The 21,481-nt window shown below is 41.0% G+C and overlaps 1 protein-coding gene across 1 annotated transcript in view; it reads left to right on the top strand.

Annotated features, from left to right (window-relative positions):
* Positions 1 to 21,481, top strand: part of LOC124615553 (nicalin) — a 118,670-nt gene that overhangs the window by 60,152 nt on the left and 37,037 nt on the right. Inside the window, exons 8-10 of the mRNA XM_047143528.1 lie at positions 13,011 to 13,160; positions 14,383 to 14,532; positions 14,611 to 14,732. Of these exons, the coding sequence (XP_046999484.1) occupies positions 13,011 to 13,160; positions 14,383 to 14,532; positions 14,611 to 14,732 (422 nt within the window). The remainder of the gene's footprint in view (positions 1 to 13,010; positions 13,161 to 14,382; positions 14,533 to 14,610; positions 14,733 to 21,481) is intronic.

Raw genomic sequence — 21,481 nt, 5'->3', positions numbered from 1 at the left:
CATCACATTTATCATCAAGGAAATTGTTTATTTCCATTGGAGTCTTGGTTTCCAAAACATTTTGAAGTCCGAATCTGTCAATCATTTAATTAATATACTTGATCTGAGAAAGATTAATTGTTCCATCTTAGCTGATTTCAGAATGCTCTCCTAACATGTGGTACCATGTCCATGTGCTTAATTTCAAAGCAGCTTTCTAGAAGAGTTTTCACCTTTTGCCTCTGTTGTGACTTGGCAAGACAGCCAAGCCACTAGGAGGTGAAGCCGAAAGGCACACGTTTAAGCTCACGCAGGCTGGCGTGAGGTCTGGAACAGGACAAGGTAATGAATATAGCAAGTAAAGTATGTACCTTCTTGAATACTTAACTTTAATCCATAATTGGTGAACATCTGTCTGACGGTACATGCATCACAAGATAATGTGATGGCGCCTTGCTAGGTCGTAGCAAATGACGTAGCTGAAGGCTATGCTAACTATCGTCTCGGCAAATGAGAGCATAATTTGTCAGTGAACCATCGCTAGCAAAGTCGGCTGTACAACTGGGGCGAGTGCTAGGAAGTCTCTCTAGACCTGCCGTGTGGCGGCGGTCGGTCTGCAATCACTGACAGTGGCGACACGCGGGTCCGACATATACCAATGGACCGCGGCCGATTTAAAGGCTACCACCTAGCAAGTGTGGTGTCTGGCGGTAACATCACATTCCTCCCCCACAAATCGGCAGACGGTTGTGGCATAAGGCTTCCGCCCACCGTGGGGGGGACCCCATGTTGACATATGCGACGAGGTGGGGAGCCTAACAACAGGCGAGGCTGTCCCAACCGCACCTTGCCATTCGGTCCGAGGGGAGATAGTAAACGCCTGAAAACCTAGTCCAGGGTGCATGGCAACATGCGGTGTACGCGCCCGTAGAGAGACAGGAGGGGCCGAAGGGTCGACCTCCATCGGGTCGGGGCACCCGACGGGCGAAGACGCCATGTGGTCCGGAGTGGGCAAGAAGTCCATGGCACAGGACAACGGGTCACGGGAAGCGGTAGAACAGGCGGCGGCGCGTCGCCATGGGGCAAAATGGAAGGCAGCGTCGGTAACACCTGGGGATGAGGCGAGCCAGTAGATGGGTCCCCAGGACGCTGACCGGACGGCACCGTCGCTGAAAGCAGACGGGGAGCGACAGAACCTGTGCGACGACAGAGGCACAGCTGATTGAGATGCCGACGCACCTCACCAGAGGCCCCCAAAACCAAATACATAGCGTGGCCGAGGCAGCGAAGAATGCTCCCTTCGAGCCAACGCCGTGAACCTCGATATTTGCGATAGTATACAATGTCGCCTGGGGCAAAAGCAGGTGTCTGCCGCTGCACAGGAACCTGATACGGAGGATGTAGCAAAGACATCAAGGTTCGATGAGGGCGACCGTGAAGCAACTCAGCCGGCGAGCGACCATCGCGGGGCTGAGAGCGATACGAGGACAAAAAGAGCAATAAGGCGTCCTCCCGAGAATGCGACTCTTTCAACTTCAACATCTGTGACTTGAAAGTCCTGACCAATCGTTCAGCGGCACCGTTTGACTGTGGCGAAAACGGCGCGGACGTCAGATGTTGAATACCATTGGCCTTGCAGAATGACAGTCTGCGGACATGAATTGTGGGCCATTGTCAGAAACAATAGTCTGTGGAAGACCTTCAATGCAAAAGATAGTGGATAACGCTTGGATGGTGGCAGAAGACATCGTGGAAGACATCCGGACAACAAAAGGAAAATTACTGAATGAATCGACCACAACCAACCATCGAGCATTCCAGAATGGACCAGCAAAATCGATGTGTAAGCGTTGCCAAGGGGTAGTGGCTTTTGGCCATGCAAAGAATTTCCGCGGTGGTGCGGATTGTTATTCGGCACACGCCATGAAAGAAGAGCACATATTCATAATCGCAGCATCGATTCCGAACCAAGTACAGTGCTGACGAGCAAGTTGTTTCGTTCGCGCTATACCCCAATGTCCTTGGTGGAGTAGCCGTAAGACAGAAGACTGTAACGAACGTAGGACCACGACCCTGGACTGATCATTATCAGAACGCAACAGCCTCATCCCTTCATTCTGTGTAAATGTAACTACATCATCCTAATATACTGACAGAATGGTTTTCCCTTCCTTTGCACCAAATTTGTTTACACATGGATCTGCATTGTTTCAAGTAAATCCGTTTTTCTTGTGAGTTAATGAAAGGATCATTCTAACATCTGCCACTTCACTTCAGTCCATATAATGACTTGTTTAACTTTCAACCCAAACTTTCTTCATGAAGCCTTCTGGCTGGGGCACATACAAATTTCCCTTTAATTTGCTATACAGATATGTACTTATCACATCGTACTGACCAATATGCCAACTTTTCTCAACACTGGCTGCTATCAGTAGTTGGAGTGTTTAAAAATTTGATACAGAGCATAAATCTCATTGTAGAGTATGCCTTTGCAACTAAGCAAGCACAAAAAATTTCCTTCTCACCAATGGTCTTCTTTTTTAATAGCCACAAGTCTTTACTGGATTTACACTGGATGGTAGCATTGCCAATTTCCAAGCATGATGATGCTTCAAGGAATCGATTTCTTCATTCATTGTGACTACCCATTCCACTGCCTCATCAGAATTAACTGCTTCATGATTGGGTAATGGTTAATCATTGTTCCTTTCTTGCACAACATTTGTAAGTGCTTCTTCAGTATAAGCCTTCCCTTTGGAAAGAAGTGCCATTGCATTACATTTGCTGAAAATCATTTGTTGTCTTCTTATAACCTTTCTCAGCTTACATCAATTCTGTTAAGTATCAGTGTGTTCCACAAGTTTGTTTACCTTCAGTTCCTCGCAAATTTTCTTCTTGATCTGAGAAACCATAACATTCCAGTTCAGTATTAGAATCTCCTGTTTCACTTCATGTTTGATATTCAGTACTTGGAAATGGTAATACTTCTTCATTGTATAGTTCAATAAATTCTTCCTTTTTGTTATTTTCAGTTGCACATTTACCATTCAAAAATTATTTTACAGTTCCTAGGTTCCATTATTTGTTTTGTTTCTGGCATCCAGATGCTGTGTCTACAGTCAATAGAAAATATTCAATAGGAATGCCTCTTTCTGCCGTTGTGGGTAATTTAGAACAACATCTTTGGGGAAATGAATGAACACGTCATATCTTATCACACTTAAATGTTGCAGACTAGGCTTTCCGTCGGCCCACAGTTGAAAAGGTATATTTTCATTATTGTGACTATTTGTAACATGACTTCTTATGTATGCCATGGTGTACATCAGCTCAGTGGAGGAACTCTTTGGTAAATTGTTTCCTGTCAGCTGTGTCTTTACCATACCCATGAATGCTCTGTTGAGGTGTTAGCTATACTGAATTGCTTGTGAGTCACAGAACCACAGCTGTCTGTGTGAACAGATTTCTGAGTCATTGCGAATGCAGATTCTCTTCAAGTATTTACTAGTTTGTCTTTCCATTTGAATCTGCGTTTCTTGAATTCTTCAGATATTTTATTCTTATTTTTGCACATTCTTTGATTTGAACAGGGAGACAAAAATGGTGGTCTTAGTATTGTGCACACTGAAACTCAGTTCATTGTGCAGTTTTGCTTCCTGTGATTCTAGTAAAGTCAACCAGCAGCCCTATTTTATTTATTTATTTCATCTTCAAGCATTTTGCATGCAATGTCTCAACAGTTTGTACAAATTGAGTAATACAAAATGATACACTTAATGATGATGATGGTGCTATAGAAAATAGTTAAATCATAGAGTTTTGCATGCAGAATAAAATGAGTACAAGTTTAAAATTTAGCATTCCTCTCTGGCATAGAAATCTTTGTTTAAGTTCATTTTGTGGAACATTTATGAAGGTTTTTAATGAGTTAGTCTGTGATTCTGATGGCAGTGTATTGAACAGTTTTACTCAAAATTATTTATGGCTGTTGTGACTCTGCTTAGTCTTGTAAAGGGTTGGCTAGTCTTTTATTTGTGAAAACACACACACACACACACACACACACACACACACACACACACACACACAGAGAGAGAGAGAGAGAGAGAGAGAGAGAGAGAGAGAGAGAGAGAGAGAGGAGGGAGGGAGGGGGGGGGGGGACATTCCCATTACAAACTTCTAGGACACGTAGAGTGTTGTGAGTACAGAACGTTTTGAATAGGATCTCATATCCGGAATCGTATAGTTTTTGTTCTACGACAGTTTCAATTCAGATGTGTACCTCTTCAACTTCTGCTTAGGGCAAGAGAAACATCTCGGAGTTCCCTGTCCTGGTATCCAACAGGGTAGACACGATGACGTGTACTATGTCAAACGACCCCCCAGATGTCACTTATTGTCTGCTTTGCTGTGAGACCGAGTCAATACCTGTGCATCACCGACCGAGGAAACATGGTGCAGTACACATTTGCGGAATACACAGACATGCTCCTTGTGTATGGCGAAGCTGGAGGTAACTGAAGAGCTACTAGGTGGCTGTATCATGAGCGTTTTCCACACCGTCACACTCCATCGCACAAACCGTTTGCACCGAGCGAGGTGGCGCAGTGGTTAGCACACTGGACTCTCATTCGGGAGGACGACGGTTCAATCCCATCTCCAGCCATCCTGATTTAGGTTTTCCGTGATTTCCCTAAATTGTTTCAGGCAAATGCCGGGATGGTTCTTTTGAAAGGGCACGGCCGATTTCCTTCCCAATCCTTCCCTAACCCGAGCTTGCGCTCCATCTTTAATGACCTCGTTGTCGACGGGACGTTAAACACTAACAACCACCACCACCACCACCACCACAAACTGTTTGCCCAAGTTACACAACAGCTACGAGAAACGGGTACCTTCAGCGTAAGAAGGCAGGACTGTGGTACTCCACTGTGATGCCGCACTTCCGAATTTCAAGAGGTGTATTGCGTCGCATTGAAGATAGCCCATCAACGAATTCGAGAACAATTGCACGTGCAATGGCTGTTAGTCACAGTACCGTCTTGGACGTCCTGCATGAGCAACAATTACATCCGTACCACATACAAAGGGTACATGCTATGAGTCCAGCAGACTTTCCACAATGCGTCGCCTTCTGCACATGGTTCCTGCACCATTTCATCAATGCGCCCCTGTTTCCACGTTGAGTTATCTGCACAGATGAATGTAGGTTCACAAGCAATTGTGTTCTGAATGCTCGAAATAGCCATGTCTGGGCAGACTAAAACCCTCGTGCCACGCATGTTCAGGTATTTTAAGACAGGTTTGGAATTAACATGTGGGCAGGTATTCTGGATGGTCATTTGATTGCACCATACCTCCTTCCATCCAAGCTCACGGGTCCCACATACTTAGTCTTCCTACGACATGTAATGGACCTTTTCTTGGGAGCTGTGCCATTGAATGTCCGTCAGGAAATGTGGTTTCAGCATGATGGAGCACCACCTCACTTTTCACTGGATCTCCAGAGACATCTCAACAGACGGTATGGTGAAAGATGGATAGGCCATGGTGGTCCAACCACGTGGCCGCCACGATCGCTGGATTTAACCCCTGTGGACTACTACTTGTGGGGTCGTATGAAAAGCTTAATTTATGAGACACCTGTAGAGACAGAGGAAGATCTGCTGGCACGAGTTCTGGCCGCTGCACAAGACATTGAAGAGACAACAGGTGGGATGGAGAGAGTGTACCAGAACATGCTTCGGAGGTACAATGTGTGTAACAACGTTGGTGGTTGCCACATCGAGCCGCTGTTGTAATGCATCCGTATGTTGCGGCTGGTGCCGTAGATGCTTGGTTCTTGTTGGTGTCAACTAATGTAAACCATAAGGTGTAAGTTTTAATGCAAATGTATAAGTAATAATGGAACGAGTCAGTATTCTTTTCAAATGGATTGCAAAACTTGTACTGGGTCATGCCTAAGTACATTCCTCACGCAGGTGTGGAGGAGATAATCATCTGCATTGAAACTGTCATAGAACAGAAGTGGTATGTTTCCGGACATGGGTTCCTATTCAAAATGTTATGTACTTACTACCCTCTACATGTCTTAGAAATGTGGAATTTCCGACCACCCTGTGTGTGTGTGTGTGTGTGTGTGTGTGTGTGTGTGTGTGTGTGTGTACGTGTACGTATATAACACCTGCTGCACATCTGACGCATAAAAACTCGTATATTACATGGCTGTGAAAAAAGCATAACATCATGTTTTCACTCATGCATCCTCAAAGTTTATGTAACAGGTATGTAACTCCTGATAATTTAGTGCAGACACTATCTGTGTGGAGATTCCAAGATTCAAAGTGCACACCCATAAGTTTAACAGCCATAAAATTGTCGTTGGCAGTGGATAAGCCAAAAATTACATTTTCAGTTTTATTCTGATTTATAGTAACTTCATTGTATTTAAACCAGATAGTGGAAATTCTTAGGTCAGCTTTGCTTTGTTCCTTTAGATCCCCTATGTCATTACCAGTTGCACTGAAAGTGCAATGCTGTCGTCAGTATACAGAACAGATTTACATGGCATGGAGTAGGTATGTCATTGATATAAATTATAAACAGTAAGGATACCAGCAAGGAAAATTGAGGCACTACTCTTGAACTATCTAGGAATTCAGAGCTCATGTCAATAATACTATTAATGATTATCAGTAAAGTGTACCACCTGTTTCCTGTTGTCTTGATACAATTATATAAGAGTGAGATCTGTATCTCTACTTCTGTTGCACCCCATTTCATCTGTTAGAATCCAATGACTCACAAATTTCACTTGTAACTTAGTTCCCCAGTCATACTGTAATCATGAGAACAGTCTTTAATCATCCAACAGTTAAATTGGAGAAAATTACAGTTCGGTTAGTGGTGGGCATGATAAGAAATCCTGTGAAACATTACTAAACGTCTTCTCTGAAAACTGCCTATAACAGATAGTTAGGAACCCTGTTCAAGATTGAGATATATTGGATCTAATGACAACAAATAGTCCTGACCTCGTTGATGTCCACATTGAAACTGGTATCAGTGACTATGATGTGGTTGTGACAATGACGATTAACTAAGTAAAAAAGGACAACTAAAACAAGCAGAAAGATATGCATTCAGTAAACTGATAAAATATCAGTTGTATCATATCTCACTGAGGAATTTGAAACTTTCAGCACAGGGCAGACGCATGTAAAGGAATTGTGACTAAAGTTAGAAAGAATAGTTGACCATACAGTGGATAGATATGTACCTCAATTTAATCTTCATACCACTAAAAAGATAAATGAAATAATTATTAGTGTCTGTGGTGTTGAGAAACAGCTGAAATCGTTAAAATTGAAACAAATCGCCAGGCTCCAATTTAATTCCTGTCAGATTCTTTAGTGAATTTGCAGCTGAATTAGCCCCTCTTCTAACTATATTGTATCATAGATCCCTCAAACAAAAAACTGTGCCTAGTTCTTCGAAAAAGGCACAGATCACACCCATCTCCAAGAAGGTTAGTAAAAGTGATCCATGAATCAACCATCCAATAACCTGGACATAGATTTGTTGTAAAATCTTGGAACATATTCTGAGCTCAAACATAATTAGGTATCTTAAACAGAACGACCTCCTCAGTGCTAACCAGCATGGTTTTCGAAAAATCATTCTTAGTGTGAAACCCATCTCACACTTTTCTCGTGTGACGTACTGAAAGCTTTGGATCAAGGTAACCAGGTAGATGCAGTATTTCTTGATTTTCAAAAAGCATTTAACTTTGTATTGCACCTAGGCATTTTGTCCAAGTATGGTCATATTGGGTATTAAGTGAAATTTGAGACTGGCTTTGAGGACTTTTTGGTAGGGAGGAAACAGCATGTTACATTGGATGGAGAGTCATTGTCAGATGTATAAGTAACTTTGGGTATGCCCCAGGGAAGTGTTTTGTGACCCTTGCTGTTCATGTTGTACATTAATTACACTACTGGCTATTAAAATTGCTACGCCAAGAAGAAATGCAGATGATAAACAGGTATTCATTGGACAAATATATTATACTAGAACTGACATGTGATTACATTTTCACGCAACTTGGGTGCATAGATCCTGAGAAATTAGTACCCAGAACAACAACCTCTGGTTGTAATAACGGCCTTGATATGCCTGGGCATTGAGTCAAACAGAGCTTGGATGGCGTGTACAGGTACAGCTGCCCATGCAGCTTCAACATGATACTGCAGTTCATCAAGAATAGTGACTGGCGTATTGTGATGAGCCAGTTGCTCGGCCACCATTAACCAGACGTTTTCAATTGGTGAGATATGTGGAGAATGTGCTGGCCAGGGCAGCAGTTGAACATTTTCTGTATCCAGAAAGGCCCGTACAGGACCTGCAACATGCGGTCGTGCATTATCCTGCTGAAATTTAGGGTTTTGCAGGGATCGAATGAAGGGTAGAGCCACTGGTCGTAACACATCTGAAATGTAACGTCTGCTGTTCAAAGTGCCGTCAATGCCACCAAAAGGTGACAGAGACGTGTAACCAATGGCACCCCTTACCATCACGCTGGGTGATGAGCTAGTATGGCGATGATAAATACACTCTTCCAATGTGCACTCACCGCAATGTCACCAAACACGGATGCTACTATCCTGATGCTGTAAAAAGAACCTGGGTTCATCCATAAAAATGACGTTTTGTCATTCGTGCACCCAGGTTCGTCACTGAGTACAGCATCGCAGGCGCTCCTGCCTGTGATGCAGCGTCAAGGGTAACCGCAACCAAGGTCCCCGAGCTGATAGTCCATGCTGTTGCAGATGTCGTCGAACTGTTCGTACAGATAGTTGTTGTCTTGCAAATGTCCCCATCTGTTGACTCAGGGATCGAGACATGGCTGCATGATCCATCACAGCATGTGGATAAGATGCCTGTCATTTCGACTGCTAGTGATCCAAGGCCGTTGGGATCCAGCACAGCGTTCCGTATTACCCTCCCGAACCCACCGATTCCATATTCTGAAGTGGTGCAGAGATTGGCAACTTGCTTTAGATGTTCAGAAATGTAAAATTTTGCACTTCGTAAAATAAAATAAAAGTTATATCCTATGACTATAGGGGTGCAGTTTTATTTTCCTTGTGACATATTCTACACTTAGGAGCTTCTTTCTATATATCCATTGTGGGTAGATGTTTCGTTAAGTTCCCTTGGCAAGTCATTAGTCCTACCATGAGTTCAACCTGTTACTTGTTCAGATCCAGGGTTACAGAACTCCTCTTGAAACATGGCTTTGGCATCATTAGCTTGCCATTTTTGATTTTTTTATAACAATCACAAAATTTTCAGCGTGTTGCCTACTGATCCAGCTATGTAGTTTCGATTTTACCATTTTCCTTGGTGATGGTTAGGTCAGGTTCTGGCCCAATAAATGGAGTCACTGCACCTGTCCTGCCCAGCCTGTCAGCATGTTTATTGCCATTCATTCCTGTGTGACCAGAGATCCACAACAAGTTTATCCTCGTTGTACCTGTCGTCAATTTCTGACAAGCGCCTTATGGGCTGAAAGCTTCGCTTGTGGCAGTCTTTTTTCTGTGCCTATCTGTGACTTAGCTTCTCTGCTATATTAAGCCCTTTTTCCTGCACCACTTTCGCACAATGTTAAATGCACATTGAGCCATTGTTTGAGCAGTACTTGCACACTTGTGAAGTACAGGGTGTTTCAAAAGGAACAACCTGATTTTTGACGTAACTATGTAACATGGGATGCCGTGGTAAGGAAATGTGTGTTGTTTGAATGGGCATGGCCTAAAGGTTCAGCAAATTTCTATTAGATGCCAGTTTGTCTGTCTTCTCAGTTGCAGTCAGTCAGGATGCTATCTGCTCCACAGAAAGCATTTTGTGTGCTGCAGTGCTGCTGATGAAAACACAGAGCATTTGTAGTAGCAGAGATAAAACTTCAAACTTTTTTGAGTATTTTGCACCAGCCCATGTTTGTTGTATGTCTTTATCAGTAAATGAGACTTTGAAATCATAATGTATGGAAAGTTCTGCTTGAGAATTACTAATTATCTAGGAATAAAGGAGATGGCTCACTTAGTCAGAAGCACTGCTTGATAGGTATACAAACAAAATGTACAAAGATTTGCTAGCTTTCGAAATGCACTACTTTTTTAAGCTTATAGGGGTGGGAGAAAGAGGAAGAAAGTGTACGTGTTTTCCCTACAAGTTTGAAAAAGAAACTGTATTCCAAACACTAGCAAAGCTCTGTACCTTTTGTTTGTGTACCTATCGACAACACAGTGCTTCTGAGTTTCGGTGAATCGTCTTCTTTACTCCTAAATAATTTGAATTTTGAAATCTGATCATTCTTTTTGAAACACCCAGTATTACTACGAATAAATCATCTGGCCATCCTTGGTGAATGTAGCCTTTAGTATTTGATTCTTCAATAAGTTCATTCACCACCAGGTTCCACAGTAATAGGGGACAAACACCCCCCACCCCACTGCCACTCCCAAAATCCCACCTACCCCTTTGTGGACAGACAACCCCTAGTTGTTTCGATCACCATTTTCTCATTCATCTTGGTGGTGTATACTTTTCTTCTACTGAACATGGTAGTACTCTCCTACATGTGTTGGTCTCTATGCCATGGTCTTCTACAGCCCTAACCAGGAATTCAAAGCCCTTTTGATATCCCAGAAGATGCAGGGAGTAACTTCCTGAGAGGCTAGAGCTTTTCCACCTTCCCAAGAAGTTGGTGCAGTGCTTTTTACATGATTTACCTGGTTGATTTGTAACGTCTTCATAGAAAAGGACATACTGATCGATCTCGTAACCTTAGCCTCGGTATGATCAGTTCTCCATAGATTTGGAATAAAAACAACCGTCACTGTCCTCCAAGAGCTAGACATGATTCCTGCTGCTAAGCTGAGCCTAATCAGTTTAAACAGGATTGTAATTAATCCCCCAGAGCTGGAAAGGTTCAGTCTGGGCCTTGTGACTTTTCCTCCCACTGAATGTTTTTCAAAGTAACAAATTCTCCGGCAGATTCCCAGTCCTCAGTGCATTGAGGGAAGTGAGTTCTTAGGAGCACATCCAGCATCATTGTCTTTGTATATCCACCATCCTCCATCCATGGAGCATCTCCTAGATTAGCTGGTACTCTAGTGAGGATTTCACGAGGTCCAATGCAAGTAGCTGCACCTACTTCCTCACAAAATATCTTCCAGGCTATAGTTTCACTTGCTTAATCACAAGATTGTATTGAAAGGTTTCTCGGTAGTTTGCCCATTGTCTTTTCTTGCTTGCGAGCTTGAACAGTCTTTTTACCTGCTTCCTTTGCAGTTCCAGATTGTTGTTACACCAATGTACACTCCTGTTTGTGCTTTTCTTGGTGTTTGGGCAGTATTATAAGTATGAGGTAACAATGGCAGATGTCACTGTGTCTGCCATTTCCGTGAAATCTATTGTGTTTTTTATCGGAAGCTCTAGTTTCAGATAAGTGTGAATTTAGATCTTTTCTACATGAGTGTCCCAGTCTGTTTCTCTAGGATTCCTATAGACCATGGTCTGTTTGACAACCATTTCAAACTCAAACTTTATGTTGATGCCTTTTAGAAAATTATCTGACCTGTAGTCAGGAAAAAAGGAGGGGGGGGGGGGGGGGGGGGGCTGGTGTACCTGAAGCATTAGACACCTGACCAGCATCAAAGTAGTGCCCTTGGTTCTCCTCACACTTCTCCCAGCGGTGCTGCCATTGTTGGAAGAATACCGAAGAAGCCTCTTTCAGAATGGTGTTTAGCTTGGCTGTTGTTGCTGCCACAGTGCTCAGCGAGGTCTCACTGTATCCCTGAGGCTCCGTTAATGGCACATCTTTCCATGTGCGATGGACCCCTTGGCGTGGATCGCATCTTGCCTTGGGTTAAACATCAAGAGAATTTGAAAAGTACTACTGGAGTAGATAAAGGAGAGATGGGGTATTGTGGGACACTCTTCATCTGGTTCATCAACTGAATCCTGTCCGGCATGGGAGACTCGGCCAGTAGCTGTGCTACACCTGTCATTAGCCTCGGATACATGTGAGCCTCTCCGCCCACTTGGTAAGTGCTTCACTAAGGTGGTGTCCCAAGGAGAGGCTTACTATTGTTACTGGAACACTTTTTTCTTTTCCCTGCCATCCACAAACACAGCTCGGCACCAGTTAATGTTTACCAAATGTGTCGCATGAAAATACTCAGTCAGTATCGGCAAATGTTTGTTTTTGTTTAGTGTAGGAGTTTTAGATCAACATTGTTTTATATGTTCTTCATTAACTCACATGGACCTGTAACCATTGTTTTAGTAAGACACAACAGTCATACCACACACATTAATATTTACTGAGAGGAGGGGGGGAGTGTACTCCATTAACACAAAGAAAGCGTTTCTCGTTCTTAACAGAACAAACATTTTAAAAAATGTCTAAGGCAATCCAGGCATGTCACAAAAACGGAATAAACATAGGAGCTCTTGTCCATTTGTTTATCTTTTAACACTATCTTTGACCACCTCTTTCTGATGCCTCCCCATTCATCTCTCTCTCCTTTTCTCACAATAGGTAGGTCTCTCTCACAGTCTGAGTGACCTGCTCTTCCTTTTTCACCTCCACCAACCTACCTCTCTCTCCTCCGTGGGGAAGGAACTAATAATTCTAAGAGCTGGAATATTTTCCTCTATTTTTATGTCTCTGTTGGTTGTACTAAAAAAAATTTCCCCTGGATATTGTTACTGACCAGCAATTATGTTCTCCCCCCCCCCTCCCCTCCCCCTCCCCCCCCCCTCCCCCTCTCTCTCTCTCTCTCTCTCTCTCTCTCTCTCTCTCTCTCTCTCTCTCTCTCTCTCTCTCTCTATGTATATATATATATATATATATATATATATCTCAAGGAATGTCCCTATTAATACAGTTAACACTACATGTTGTATTTTAATCATAATGGTTCATGCAACTGATACTGAATAACTTCCATATATTTCAGGAACTAAAATCTGTTTCACAAATGCTGTATCCAGATATGTCCGTTGAAGGCATCCACAAGAAGATCAATCTTGCTGATGAACTCCTAGCTTGGGAACATGAACGGTACAGCATTAGAAGGCTTCCAGCTTTTACCTTATCGTCTCTCAGAGTAAGTGTTTAATCACAAATACTGTAGTCAATTGTTTCATTGTGAGTAGTTTTTGAAATATTTTGTCTTCATGTTGTCTGTGAAATGACAAAAAACCACTGAGACTTGCTATAATTTATATTTTGGTGAAATGCTTGTGTACTACAGATCTTTTGCACCCATGCACTACTAATATTTCTAAAGAACACATTTTGTCAAAGAATGCATAAAGAAAAGAACATTTGTTAACATCAAACATAAATTTAAGTGTTTGGAAACTTTTGTGAAGGTATTTGTCTGAATTGTAGCCTTGTACAGATATGAAATGTGGATGACAGGTAGTTCAGACAAGAAGAGTAGGATTTTGAGATTTGGTGCCACAAAGGAATGCTGCAGATTAGATGGATTGATCGTGTAATTAATGAGATGGTACTGAATAGAATTGGAAAGAAAAGAAATTTGTGGCACAACTTGATTGGAACCAAGAGGTGAATACAGTAAGGAGATTTAAATGGATGTGGGGTATAGTAATTATATGGGGATGAACAGGCTTGCATAGCATAGAGTAACATGGAATGCTGCATCAAACCAGCCTTTAGGTTGAAGGTCATGGTAACAATGTAACTGAAATTTAGTGTGAAAGATTCTTTGAACAGTAACTATAAATAAAATGCCATTTAACATTGTTAGATTTTTGCCTGACAGCTTTTTTTCCATTGTTTGATAAAATGCCATTTAGTCTGAAATAAGTTAAGGATAACATTTGAAACTTACGAAACTTCTTAGAAATATATGTTTGCAAATGCTCAAAAATTATCAAAAGTATCCCTCTTTTTTCACAAACTAATACAGTGAAATTAGTAACAGTTGTTTCTGAAGGAGGATACTTTGCCAAAAGTGTCTAAAAAGCACAGCTTAAGACAAAGTTTTTTCAGCACTCGTAAATATTATACATGCTCAGTATATCATGATAAGCATGAGTGTTATCACACTTGGTGAAAGATCATGTGAAAATTATGTAAGCAGCAAAATATTAGTGTCTGGAATTTCTAATGTGCAAACACAATCTCGCACAAAGGCTGCATTATACTTTCCCTAAATAAAGTTTGGATACTTTGAAGAAATAAGTTTTATGTTGCCTCTGAATGTGTGTGTGTGTGTGTGTGTGTGTGTGTGTGTGTGTGTGTGTGTGTGTGTGTCAAATCAACGTGAAAACTTACTGAACTTTGTATTTTTTTATTAGAGTCATAAAGAAGCAAGAAGGCACACAATATTGGACACCAGAGATTCAACAGATGTGACTCATCTAGTGCAAAATATTCAAGTTGTTGCTGAAGCCCTTGCCAGGCATATTTATAATTTATCATCAGGAGAAGTATTCTCGGAGAATCTCGTAAGTTCATAAATACTGATGTTGGCTGTATTTGTACATCTATGGCTGTATTGTTAATCCTGAATATTTCTTGTGTAGGGTGTGCAGGTGGAGTCCATCAGCTCATGGCTGGATTTTCTGAGTTCTCAACCACGTTCAGCTCAGCTTTTAGCTGACAAACAGAATACACTGGTCTCAACTCTCAAGGACACCATGTCCAGGTGTGTTAACATTATAAATGCAAGTTTCTACTTTTTTTTAAAAAATACCCCTTACATTTATCAGTGCATGAATCTGTGGTTATATTCAAATAAACATTTAATAATGTTTCAAATGTTCTTTGACATTATTAGGTAAAGGATTGCTACTCATTGTAAAGAAGAGTAACACAACAAAAAGACTCGCACATTAGCTTACGGCCCAAACCTTCTTCAAAAAAGAAAAACGCGCAGGCGCACACACGACCCACGCGCACTTGACCACCATCTCCAGCAGCTTGGACCACAATGCATGAGAATCCGGCAATTTCAAAGATCGCTTGCAAGCAAAATATATTGAGCGCACAGCTGTCGCGGCACGAGATATTGATTTGGTTTATACCATTGACACCAATGACAAAAGATGACAGTAATTTAACTTACCTTATTCATCACCCAGATCTTCTTCTTCGTAAATCTTGCATGTTGTGTATGGAACTGGGAGCAACCCTTTTTTTGCCATAGTACACAATCTCAGAACTAAGTCCCACCATGGGAGAGTAGCGCAAATACACTGTACCAGCTTCAGTTCACTCATCTATAGAGAACTGCTGACAAGGTTCATTATTACCCTGTAAATGAAATCAATAACTAATCGATATCGGGCATCATGACAGTTGGTGCTAGAAATGTATCACTTCCAAATGATCTTGGTAATTTCTGAGAATCTATGCCTCTGCTGATGTATATGTTCTTGCTGTTAGTTTCTGTGCATGTTCTTTATAGTTGTTTATATGTGTCTTCTGTATATTATGTGTGGGTATTAGTACAGTTAAATGTTTGTTTGTGTTAACCAATCTGTGATTGCTTTACTTAATCACTTTACTGAATATTAAAGCAAAAGACAACAGGTTATGAGCCCAGCAGACCCAGTAAGCACACTTATTTAAAAATCACAAAACAAAAAAGAAAACTCAAGTCCACAATCTGTTTTTTATGGCATTAAATTCATTTTCACTTGTAGAAAAACTGAAAGGAAGAGAGAACTAAAATAAGATTCAGTTCGCACTGAAAACATATTTTCAACATGAAACATACAGGAATGCATCTCGGGTGAAGTAAAGGATGAGGAGTCGAAAGTGTATGATGCTAGAGCAAAAATAATATTGCCAATTGATCCAGCAATTTATGTGTGCCTGCAGAACATGAAAGCCACAAAAGAAGGATGGGACAATGTAAAACAGGTATATGAGAACTCACGACTTTACAGAAGGATTGGTTTTCTGACTACACTCCTCATAACTTGACTAGAGAACTGTACGCACATCAGTAGAATAATATGTATCTAAAATTCTTACTTCTAATAAGTTAAACTCTTTGAATTTTGAAGTGAAAGAGAGTGGGTAGGGTGCATTTTGTTCGCAGTATATGAGATGACTACAAAGTAGTGACTGAGAGCCTGGAGAATTCCAATAACTAATGATTGGAGACTATTAAAACTAAGTTGTTGCAGGAAATGAAGTATGAAAACCATTGCCACTCAATGATTAGTGGCACAGATTTTCAAGTGAACAAGAAAAATATCAAACTTTTCACACAATCTCTCCAAAGGACCAAGATGCTGTATCTATGGTAAGTCTGGTCATGTTGCAAGAAACTGTCGCAGCAAAACCAAGGGAAGAAGCAAGTCATCTGAAGGAACTTAAAAATTACTGTCTTCACTACATCAGGTGAAGGTATAAAATAATGGCTGGTATATTTGCATTGGTGCTTCAGGAAATGTTTAAACTCCCATGGGTAATGAATTCATGTAGATCAATGTTAACTCCACTAGTGATAATGGCAATAATGGTGAGAATTTATCTGTTGAAGGAATTGGTGACACACACATTGATGCACAAGTTGCTAGAAAATAGACTAAATGTAAAGTAACAGAGATTCTGTACATGCTACAGTTAAGCACAAATTTACTTTCTGTAAGAAAGATTCTACAAAGGGACATTCCATCATGTTTAATAAAGATAAGCGAAAGAATTGGTTTCCAGTACCTACACATGATAATGGTGTGTACAAATTGGACCAGTCAGATAATTGTTCAGTTAAAGCCAAGTATGTGTCACTATTAAATGATGTGAACTTGCAGCACAAGATGTAGGACATGTAAGCCCTGACGTAAAGGAAGTTTTGCAGGAAGATATGGCTTGTTAATTTAATTATACAGGAACTATTGGTTCTCCATACGTTACTTGACAAAAGATAAACAGAGAAGATTACCTCTCCAACATCCTAAGTCAATTTCCTGTAATTAGTACAGGGTGGAGCAAATGGCCTCGACTAGTGGATATGATTGGAAGTGAATGTATGCGTATAACACCACCACGTCTGCATCTGCCATGTGATCCACACCATTTCAGTGTGTAATTTGGGCTGTGTCAGTGTGAGTGGACCAGTGCAAAAGAGACTGTGATATTCTCAGTGTAGCAGTGGGTGTTCATTGTGAAAAGTTATGTGACAACAAATTCATGATGTGGTCAGTTGTTTGCTGAGAAGTTTTGTGATCTCAAAGTGCCAGAAAAGTGCGCCATGCATTTCTTAGTCCAAAAATGGGACCGGATAGGATCTGTTTCAACAAGTGAAAAAACATTCTGAAATGCCCGAGCTGAGTCCTGGCATTGCTTCCACTTACTTATGCCAGGCTCCTCACTCTTATCTTTCCTATCTGGCCACCCTCGGCCAGCTCTTGTTCTCGGGACCACGGGGCCCCGAGCTGAGTCCTGGCATTGCTTCCACTTACTTATGCCAGGCTCCTCACTCTTATCTTTCCTATCTGGCCACCCTCAGCCAGCTCTTGTTCTTTTCCGACCCTGACGCTATTAGGTTTCGAGGGCTAGGGGTCTTTCATTTTCCAACCTATACTTCTCATGCAGCGTCTGACCCGGAGCGGGCGGCTGCAAAAGGCGTCTGTATCCCATGTTAGGGGCGGCCTCCAGAACTGCGGAAGGCAACGGAATACCACCGCAGATTATCTTCCCTGCATAATGCAGTCTCCATTTTATGCACAAAAATGGCTTCCTCTCATGTTAAATCAGTGTCCGGAGGTAAAATAGTCCCCCATTCGGATCTACGGGGGGGACAACTTGAAAGGAGGCAAAAAATCAAAACGAGAATTGGTACCTGGAATGTCAGAACTCTGCTACAAGCAGGAAAGCTAGAAAACCTTAAAAGAGAGATGGAAAAGAATCATATGGACCTCGTAGGAGTTGCTGAAGTAAGATGGAATGGACATGGAGAGTTGCAGTCAGATGAATATGTATTCTACTACTCAGGAGGAGAAGTAAAAGGAATTAATGGAGTAGGAATGATTATGACAAAGGAATTGGCTAAATGTGTGGAATATGTAGACTATGCAAATGACCGGGTTATTGGTGTAAGGCTGAAAGGAGCACAAAAAGATTTACTGATTGTCCAGGTGTATATGCCAACTTCAGAACATGATGACCAAATTGTAGAGGAAACGTACAATGTAATAGAGAGAATAATGGACGAAAATAAAAAATGCTGCAAAATAGTAATGGGAGACTGGAACGCCATTGTGGGAGAAGGGAAAGAGGGAAACATAGTAGGCAGTCATGGTCTTGGAAAGAGAAATGACAGAGGTGAATGGTTAATTGACTTCTGCAGGGAAAGGCAGCTGATAGTGGCAAACACATGGTTCAAGAACCATAAGAGGAGGCTCTACACTTGGAAATCACCAGGGGATAAATATAGAAACCAAATCGATTTTATACTGGTAGAAGAAAGATACAGGAATGGAATCAAGAAGGTGCACACATTACCAGGTGCAGATATTAATAGTGACCACAACTTACTTATGGCAGAAATAGAAATAAGAATGAAAAAACTGAAAAAGGCGACAATGGTGAAGAAATGGGATCTAGAGAAGATAAGGTCCAACAAAGAACAATTTACAGAAATGCTGTCTCGGGACTTTCTAAACACATTACGAGACAAAGAAGCACCTGATAATGCCAACGAGTACTGGAATATGCTGAAAGAAGGAATCATTAAAGCAGGATAGCAAAATATAGGATATGTAAAAGGGAAAAGGTCAAAAAAACCATGGGTCACACAAGAAATGATTTCCAAGATGGAGAAGAGAAGAAAATTGAAAAACAAGAACACTGAAGATGCAAGAAAGATATACCGAAGGTTAAATAACGAACTGCGAAGAGAAACAGAGCAGGCTAGGAAAAAATGGCTAAAAGAGGAATGTGATGAAATTGAAGAACTGGACAGGAAAGGAAGATACGACTTACTATACAACAGAGTAAAGACTATGACATGGGAACAAAACAGAGCAGGAAGTGCTACTATGGAAATTTTGAGTAAAGACGAAGAGGTAGTGTATAAAGATCGTGATGATGTCCTCCAGAGATGGGAAGAATATATAAAAGAGCTATATGACACAAATAGCAAACCAGAAACTCTGGAACTTGAATCACACAACAGTGTAAGTGATGAAGAGAAAGGACCGACCATCATAATGGAAGAAGTAAAGTCTGCTATTGCTGCAATGAAAAATGGCAAAGCAGTAGGTACAGATACAATACCGGGAGAAATACTAAAATGCTTGAACCACAATGGAATAAGAGAAATATTGAGGTTATGTAATAAAATATATGACAGTGGTGAATGGCCTGAGAACTTTTTGACAACAGTAATGATTCCATTGCCGAAAAAACAAGGAACCAAGAAATGCAGCGAGCACAGGACAATCAGCCTCATTTCACATGCAGCCAAAGTGATGTTAAGAATAATTAATAAAAGACTTGAAAAAGTAGTAGAGGAGAATCTCGGCGAGGAGCAGTTTGGCTTTAGACGGAATACGGGCACCAGAGATGCAATAGGGCTCCTACGAATCTTAGGAGAAAGGTTTATTGAAAAAGGAAGAGACCTATATATGTGCTTCATCGATTTAGAAAAGGCATTTGACAATGTGGTTTGGGACAAGCTGGCGACTATTATGAGGGAAAAGAGAGTGGACTGGAAAACCAGAAGACTTATAAACTCATTGTACCTTAATCAAAAAGTTTCAGTTAAAGTGAGAGGAGAAAGTACAAACTGGATCAGACTAGGGAAAGGAGTAAGACAAGGATGCTGTTTATCACCTACTCTTTTCAACCTGTACTTGGAAAATATGATTGACCAATGCTCATTAGATGACAAAGGAGTAGAAATTGGAGGAAGAAGAGTAGGGTGCTTGAGATTTGCTGATGACATGGTCCTTCTAGCCACAGGGGAAAAAGAATTACAGGATTTGGTGGACACCATTGCAACTAACGGAAAAAAATATGGAATGAAAATTAACACAAATAAAACAAAAGTATTGGCAATAGGAGGAAATAAGGAACTAAAAATTGTGCTGAATGGAGAAAAACTAGAACAGGTGCAAAATTTTAAGTATCTTGGAAGCAGGATAGACACCGACTGGAAGTGCACCACAGAAATTAAAACAAGGATAGCAATGGCAAAAGAGGTGTTTTATAAGAAAAGGAGAATCTTCTGCAGCGGTATGGACAGAGAACTCAGAAAGAGACTCATAAAATGTCTTATATGGAGTGATCTTCTATATGGCGCTGAAACATGGACTATGAGGAAAAAAGACAGAGAAAGGCTGGAGGCTTTTGAGATCTGGACATGGCGGAAGATGGGAGGAATAAGTTGGATGGACAGAGTAAAAAATGAAGACGTACTGAGAAGAGTGGGAGAGAAAAGGCAGTTACTAGATGTAATAAAGAGAAGAAAAAGAAATTGGATTGGGCATATATTAAGAAAGAATGACGGACTGATAAAAACAGTTTTAGAAGGTTATGTAGAAGGGAAAAGGAAGCGAGGAAGGAAGAGATTCCAGATACTGGATGACATGATGGACGGTACAACATACAGCAGCCTTAAGAAGGAAGCAATGGATCGCAGAAAATGGAGAGGCAAAGGACCTGCTAATGTAGCAGATAACTGATGATGATGATTATGAATGGATTAATAACATTATATGAAATGAATGTTACACAAATACAACATGAAGGATAGCAATCCGTTGTCACAATGTAGTACTTACGAAACGTGAGTCTCAAGCCAGGGAAGAGAGAAAAGCCATCGGAAATATTCCGTAGAGAAAGGTTATAGGCAGTTTGATGCATTGTATTGTTAGTTGCAACAGGCAGAACACGTGCTTTGTTGGTGCGACACATTTTAGTTGTTTTGACCGAGATAAACTGACACTGCAGTGTTCTTCGGGACGCCATGTAGAAGTGTGCACAGAATCAGCTAAGTGAAAAATCTGTGCAATATGCATGTTTGTTTATATGTGAAAGTAGACGTCAGAATTTTCCTTTGTGTGAGACTGCATGTAAAAGATTTGTGTGTGCTGATTTGAAGTTTAGATTAACATGTTTTACTGTTCGTTTCACTTCTGTATAATCTTTCATTGATAGTCTCAGTACCCGTTTGTGTTGTAATATATTTTGAAATTTCCAGCATTTGAAAGTCCTGCAATAAACTTGTACTGCTATCATCAATTATAGGCTTAAACGTAATTGTGCAATTCTAAATGTTTTTTAGAACAGGCCTATCCTCATTCAAAACGATCATTATCTAATTTCATTGTACAATTATGTGAAAAGTAGGTTAATTTTGAGAATTTTCGGAAACTTACAAAACTATATTTTCATAAGTTACCGGTAAGAGTGTTTTAGATACATAATTTATTTCAT

The sequence above is a fragment of the Schistocerca americana genome, chromosome 5 (genome assembly GCF_021461395.2).
Source record: "Schistocerca americana isolate TAMUIC-IGC-003095 chromosome 5, iqSchAmer2.1, whole genome shotgun sequence".
Classification (NCBI taxonomy): Eukaryota; Metazoa; Arthropoda; class Insecta; order Orthoptera; family Acrididae; genus Schistocerca; species Schistocerca americana.
This window is presented reverse-complemented; position numbering and strand designations above follow the sequence as displayed.